The following is a 7,441-nucleotide window of genomic DNA, read 5'->3' on the forward strand; positions in this document are numbered from 1 at the left end:
ACAAGCAAGCTGACACAGCTGATTGGCTCAAAGGAGTCACAAAAAAATGTGGGACAGCTGCTACATCAACTTCATGTCAACGGTATTTAAATGTCAAACAAATGCACATCAGGTGTACTCTAAAACTTTTAATTTTCTGTAGAGTGTCACTTTTGTCCTGTGCAGTAATGTTGGCCTATGTGTATGCAGGCTTTCTTGTCAAAGGCTAGTTGTGTGCAAATCCGTGATCACAGGCTGTTTGGAATTAACCCAACAACATAACTGAAGTTTGAACTCATCAAGTTCTTGTTCATACCTCAGCCAGCCTTGTTTTTTATTTTATTTTTTTAAACTGAATCATCGCTCTTGGCGCATGGATTTCATCTCGATCCTAAACGTGACTTATCCTCCAACAAGCCTGTTTTCTGCACACTTTGGTTTCCTCCACTACCGCTGTCTAATATCTGATTGGCTGTCGTAGTTTTCTCACGGACCAATGGCCGTTCAGTGCACAGACAGATCATTTTTATTGTGTCTGGTAGGTGGTCCATCTGGCGGGCCTGGGTCCAACTAAGGTGGCAGACCGACACTTACCAGCTCCATGTTTAATTGTGTTATCAGTGGGCTGCTTTGTGTCAGTTTTGTACCTTCACACAGGCTCTAATGACGTAATGTGTCGATATTGATTATGTATTTTCTTCCCCCTACTCTTTGACATTTCGTCGTAGCGTCAAACGGCGGCGTCAAGCTAGCCAGAATTAGCCACCGGGATTTCAAAACAAAAGCCTGATTGCTGCTACTGTTGGATAAACGTTTATGTAAGTACTGTCTGAATATAAAATCAATATGATTACTTCTGATAGAGTTGGAATTTAACGGACTAGTTGGTGTTATTAACAAAATCCTGTGTTTTGTTTATAGTTGTGTGTTATATATTGAAACCAAACGGATATGTAGTTTCTTCCTCTGACCAGCTTGATAGACGTTGCCTTAGCTCAACCCGTTTTCACTGTAGTCTTATCACACGGCATTTTTGACAAAGAGAAAAATGTTTAATTTTTCTGTACTGTAATTCTGACATAACAGTTCCAGCATGGTCCTGCTTGTTTACGTTAGCTTTATCCGGCTTCTTCAAACTGAGCATAAGGGGAAAAACGATCTTTAATTGGAAATAATTGGCTGTTGCACATTTAGAGGTAAGTTTTCCAATGTCGGTAGGAGCGATAATAAATCTATTGGCTTTGAGAAAACGTGATATTGCCAAATCTCTGCACTTCCTATTCAAGCTTTCACTCTTTTATAACTTTTACGTTTTTTTTCACGTGGCTATTAATGTAATAACGACACGTAATGTCGTTTAAAATTTTAACCACTTCGTCTATTGTGTATTTTGTGTACGACTGGTGTGAGAAGTGTATGTTAGAGAGGGCAGGACTCAAAGTTAAGGGTTACATAACATGAGGAAGGGGGGGGGGGGGGGGGGGGGGGGGGGTAGCTGCTGCTGCCTCAGCTGAGAGCGACATGTGCTGCCTTCACGGAACCACTCCCTTCGCGAAATATCAAAAGTTTTACATACTTCCTGCATAGATGAAATAAACCGTGAAAAAGGAGACGTTGTATTTATCAATATTGGAGAGCACTAGTGGACCTCTGCAGGGACAAAGACTGTACAGCCCGTTCAGGGAAAGCTCTAACTTATGGCAGTTTAAACAAAATTGCCTTGACAGGAGTTGACACTGAAGTTATACTGCTGATCTAAAAAGTCAACTATCAATTAGAAACCTAACACATGTGTCTTCCCCGGCAGAGCATTACATCTTGCTGCAGTGTAGATTAAAAATTTGAATAGAAACTGCAAAGTTTGTCAATTCGTAAAAGACATCTTCTCCTCTCCGAGACAAGAGAAAGCACAGCAGAGCGATGATGTTGTGCAGGGTCATCTATGAGAGGTGGTGTGGCAGATAATTTCCCAAAATGGTTCACCCATGTACTACATAATCCTCTGTTTTTTTTTTTACTTTGTACCATCAGATACAGTAATTGCCTCCAAACCCTGTTTGACAAATTGTGTGTATCTACACTATAGGGGTGCTGTACCTATGCATCACAGGGCATCACTTTCTTATAGACAAATGAGTTGTAGTACAATAGGTTCCTGGTGAATAACTCAAACTATGTATGGACAAATTAGTATTTAATCCAGTTCTATCAGCCTTGTACTAATTTTAATCCACATTGTTCGATCAGTTAAAGCCTAATTATATATTTATTTGTTTGTTTTAAAAGCCCCTTGTCAGACATTTCTTTCACTGCTCAGGTATCTGTCAGATGCCATTGACAGGCAAAATGTGAGGACATATGTGGAGTGCCATTTTGCCTGCTGCAGCTTCCAGATTGATAGTTGTCATGCAGGTGCATGAAAGACATGTCTCTGTCTGTTAGCTTGAATTACAGCATTTTGTTTGGGTTAACAACCGAGTAACAGGCTCAGTATTCTCTGTGAGGTATTAATAGAAGTAATGCACAGGCTGTTATCGTGTGAAAGTTGCCATGGTTACACCCCCTAAAGTCAAACACCCAACCGCCAGTATGTGCCATTGTGGATTCACCTGCAGAAAAGCATTGACAACACCACTAAAATGGTGTAAAGTTGTCATGCAATATATTGCACAAACAGCTTAGGAAAGAATTCGGGGAAATGTTGTTACAGACTGCCCAATATTACAGAGAAGAGGAGCAACATGATATTTATCTAGGAGGTATGTGTAGCATTAACACAACAGGTTTTTTAAATAAAACTGGTGCTGCCGCAAAGGTGTGATTATTGTTGTCATCTAAAGGATTTCAATTTAATTTTCTATACCGATAGACATAATTGGTCATGTGATCATGTTATCAGTCTTATCACAGTTCTGAAAATATGTTATTATGTCTGTGTTTCCCAATATTTACAGACAGAATATCATGTGTTTTCTCATTAGGGTCCAGTATGCCTAAGGAACAGTCTTGCTTGAGCGAGCACAGTCCTTGTGCCACGTCCAGCAAGGATGCTAAAGATAAGAGCAACAGTACGACTCTGCTGGCAATACGTGATTCAAAAGATGCCGACGATTCCAGTGGAAGGGGCTCCCATTGCAGCTCAGAAAAAGACTCTGGCTACTCTGGTGAGTTGACGTAAATGTGGCAGCAATATGACAAGAGAATTGACAAATTGCCAAGTTTGATTCTCTATAGCTATTTCCCATACACTCCCACGTGTATCTGTACAAGTCAGCACAGGCAGTAATAATTAGAAAAGCTGGATGGGACAAACAGTGCAGTATATAATGGGCAGGGCACTTTCTTTGGTTTTGAAATCAAACAATGACAAAATAGGTCACTGTGTTGATCTTCAGGTTTAATTTGTGTAGGTTTACATCCATGTCAGTTGACGCGTGTAGGAACTGTAAACGTTTTCTTGCTAAACCCCATAAAATTCAGGGGACAGAGGTTAATTGAGGAAAGTTACCAATACTTCAATGAAGACGTCATATCGTCAAAATCGTCAGTTTGACCAGACCTTGGTTGCCGTGGCTGTGTATTAAAGATCATTATCCTGCTGCATTGACCTAAAACTGATGTAAAAAGAGAGTCAGCACTTCAATCTCATAGCCATTATTTCATTTCAAATCCAGAGAGCCAAAACATGATAAATGTGCTGCTTTCCTAATACTAACTACTGAAGCAACGATGTTGTATAACGTGACTCTTATAAAACCTGAGTCTAATCCAAACCACAGTAATTGGAAATGCTGTTAAATGGGTGAGTCAGTGGTAATGTATGGTTGGATTGTATAGGGTGTGATACGTTTATGATGGGTGCCTTCTTGCAGCAAGGCAAAGCTTATGATAAATTTGTATGAATCAGTGTGGTCTGACATAAAAAAAACTAAAACAACAAAAAACAATGTCACATATTATGTAGTTGGATACAGTAACTCACATTTCTTATGCCTGTACTAGTTATACAAGCAGTACTGTGCTGAAACAGGTAACTTTTGTTGCTAGGACAGCATTCATGTGGACAAATCCAATCCAACAGCGCTTTCTGGTGGCTATACAGGTTAACAGCAAGGTCAACATGAGGCTTTTATAGCATTTTCCACAAACATGACTACAAAGCGGGTTACTAATGCGCAACAGCCAAAGTACATCATACGTTATGTAATGTAAGCATGACAGCATTAATTACTGATCATCAAATGACAGACGGTAAAGGTAATTTATGGTCATTAAATACATGACAAACCTGTTTTCACAGGTATGTATGCCAAGGTGAATACTGTAACTGTCAGCATGTCTGTCTCTCTTCACTTCCCTTTTGTGAACATAAAGTAAAAGTTTAAAAATGCAACAGTATCACTACCAACTTACTATGTTAAAACAGTTCAACTGTCCCTTTGAGCATGGCTTTACTCTGTCAGCATTTCTCAGTTCTCTCTGTTGTGTCTTCTGTGCAGACGGCTCAGACTGGCAGCAGACAGATGTGGAGGACCAGCACAGCAACAAAAGCCAGTCCAGAGGCAGTGAGTGTGCAGAAACCACACAGCCAGGTAAAAACCAAGAACGTGGGCAAGGAAATCCTGGGAATCATACCCTGATGCCAGCAGGCCATGAGCTACCACCCATCTACATAATCAAGAACATGGTGCTGAAGCAGGTAAGGCAGGTGTAGGTGCAGGCACTGACGTAGGAAATTCGATACGTACTATTTATTTAGAAACAAATATAAGAATTAGGATGTTAAGAATAAGGACTGGAACTGTAAGAATGGTATGTATTTGAAAATTCTGGGCTACATTTCAACTCTTTGGAGCATCTCAGTTATTTTGGTGTTCTTTTTTTTCCATTCATGTGTGGTAGTGTATACGTTTGTTGTCTTCATATTTCTGTAATGTACATTTACTTCTTCCCTTCCTTCAAATACAGTGTTTCCTTTTTGGTCCTTGATTTCTCTGTGTTTCGTACTTGTGTTCCTCTTCCTTCCTTTGCCACTAGCCGGGCACCATCCAGAAAACAGGTCAGGTGCTCTGGGAGTCCGGCAGTTCTGGTGTTCCCCACATGATTCTTTGCCAGCAGCCTAGCTTGTTGCCAACCACCTCGCAGCTCCAGAAGACCTTGTCCTGGAAGTCCAACGTCACAGGGAAGAAAATAAAAGGCACATACCTGCCTATTTTCAACTCCTACCCCCGCATTGCACCACACCCCAGTAAGAAGCCGCCTGATAAATCCTCATCAAATGGGGATTCCCAGAATCTGAGCAAGAGGGTTTGCACAGAACACAAGAGTGATAACACACCTGTGACCAGGAGTCTACCTGACCAGCACCTTTATAAGCAACCCAAATTAGCAGTCTCAGCCTCTGGGCAGCCTTGTTCCTCTTCAACCAGAGATAGTCCATCCTCCTCCAGCTCCGTTACTGCCTCCTCGAGCCAGAGCTCGCCATCTGTGTCAAGTGTCCACACCACCACCACCTCCCCTTCCCTTCCAACTAGAGGGCTTAACAGAAACGGCACCACCAGTGCTCGCCATCGCCGTTTTCTCAACACGGTAGAAATCCTCAGACAGTCAGGTTTGTTGGAAATTACACTGCGCACGAAAGACCTGCTGCAACAGAGCAACGCCACAGAGCGAGACATTGCCCAGTTGCGCCAGCACGCAGAGCTACTGTCTCAGGCTGCCAGCAACCCCAGCTGCAACATTAATGGTATCGCAGCCTGGGAATGTCTACACAGAGCCATGGCCGAGTCCAGCAGCTACCCCAACCTCAAACTCCTGCAGAATTTACAAATCCTGTCTCATCCAGACTCTGCTGGTCAACCGGAGAGTGTTGCCACAGGTGAAACCAACAGGCCTCTAGCTGCTGAGAACTCACAAGTGCCAGCATCTCGCCTTCTCACCACCCTGTTGGACCCAAACCAGAACTGTCCGGTGTCACAGCAGCTTCAGTCAGAGCAAAGCAGGATGCTCGAGGACGAAAAAACCTCAGACAAAGTCACCTTTATGCCTCCTGACAGTTCTACCGGTTAGCACAATCTGCGGTGCCTTCAGAGGGACAGCAGGTTCTCAGGGTAGCCATTGGAGAACCAGTAGCTATGTTGGATATTGTGTGTTTTTCGTGGTTTATCCCTTGTTATTTAAACCTAGTTTTAAAGGGGTTGCACAAAATATCTCTGCAGGACAATGGAAATCCAAAGGTGACTCAGTTTTATTGCTTACTGTACATATTGCAGTTTTGTTTCCAGTTCCCTTCACCAGAGTTAAGTGTTTGACATCTGAAAGCTGATCCTGTAATTAATGCACTAAAGTTCTATTTATTCCCAAAGCACCATTTTGCATCACCACTGCAGACTTTGTAGATCCACACATAGGTGGAGAGCATCTCTGCATGTGAGCCACTTAAAAGATTATGTGAAGATAAAATGTGTTCCCCACGAGGAAGAGGATATTGGCTTGCACACACAAGTGGTACTTTATGCGATTATGATAACTTGAGTGTGTACTATTTTTAATTGTTAATTTGATCGTTTTGCTGTCACACCAGACTAACTTTATTCAGGGAAAATATGAATAAATCAATCTCCTGGTAGATAAATGTTGAAAAAATGGTTTCTCATCATTTATTTCACCCAAGAGAGAGAGAGGGTAAGCAGTCACCAAGGTTGGTGCCTTCAAAACAACATAGCTGAACATAAAGGCTCTCAGGGAGCTTAATGCTACAGAGAAAATCCCTCTGTAACGTAACAGACTGCACTACACTGGACTGTTGCAAGGACTTGTTTTCAAATGCTTCTGAACAAAGCCTTTAAAACTCTTTATCACTTGATATTTTTATGCTTTATCAGGGCTCATCATCACCACAGGTTATCATACAAATTTACTTCAGTGAAGTCTTTATCTATTTTATATAAACACGTCTTGTGATAATGGAAGCAATTCAACCCCAGACTATGAATTCAACACAGCATCTTCAAGATAATCAGTTCAACCATTTCCTCTCATGCAGCAGCTCTGTTGTCCGTTTTCACTTTGATGATGTTTTTGTTTGCACCAAGCCACCGGTTGTTGGTGTTATGTGGTCATCTGTTTTGTTCATAGACGGAGCACAGTTTGCAATGTGTGCGTGAGAGAGTTTGACAGGGTTTATGTTTAAAAGTATGTTGACTAAGTGATTTTATACGTGTGGCATGTGTATGATTTTTCTTCCATTTTGCTGTGCTTGTGCATATGACAGCACTGCCAGCAGCGCACACATTTATGAGATTTAAAGTGGTTTATACGGTGTATTTTTCATAATTTTAAGGTATTTAAATAAAGCGATACATGAAAATGTGACTTTTTCAGTTTGTCATATGACTCTTTTCAACTTGCATCTCATATTATGAAAACAAGCCCTGAGGGAAGAAAGGAAAAAAAGAAAAAA

At 41.4% G+C, this 7,441-nt stretch overlaps 1 protein-coding gene across 3 annotated transcripts; it reads left to right on the plus strand.

Moving 5' to 3' along the window:
• The first annotated feature begins 519 nt into the window (after positions 1-519).
• LOC111665456 (CLOCK-interacting pacemaker) lies at positions 520-7,353 on the plus strand. 3 transcript variants are annotated; one of them, XM_023420470.2, is made up of 4 exons: positions 520-797; positions 2,934-3,143; positions 4,479-4,678; positions 5,017-7,353. In XM_023420470.2, exons 2-4 carry the CDS (start codon positions 2,969-2,971, stop codon positions 6,046-6,048), a joined length of 1,407 nt encoding a protein of 468 aa, XP_023276238.1. In that variant the 5' UTR covers positions 520-797; positions 2,934-2,968; the 3' UTR covers positions 6,049-7,353. The 3 variants fall into 3 exon arrangements, with proteins under 3 accessions (XP_023276238.1, XP_023276236.1, XP_023276235.1); XM_023420468.2 differs by having other exon boundaries at positions 2,961-3,143; XM_023420467.2 differs by lacking the exon at positions 520-797 and adding an exon at positions 886-1,175 and having other exon boundaries at positions 2,961-3,143.
• Positions 7,354-7,441: the final 88 nt, after the last annotated feature.

This window comes from Seriola lalandi, unplaced genomic scaffold (genome assembly GCF_002814215.2).
Source record: "Seriola lalandi dorsalis isolate HSWRI2012SDOR001 ecotype SW California unplaced genomic scaffold, Sedor1 jcf7180002054642, whole genome shotgun sequence".
NCBI classification, from domain to species: Eukaryota; Metazoa; Chordata; class Actinopteri; order Carangiformes; family Carangidae; genus Seriola; species Seriola lalandi.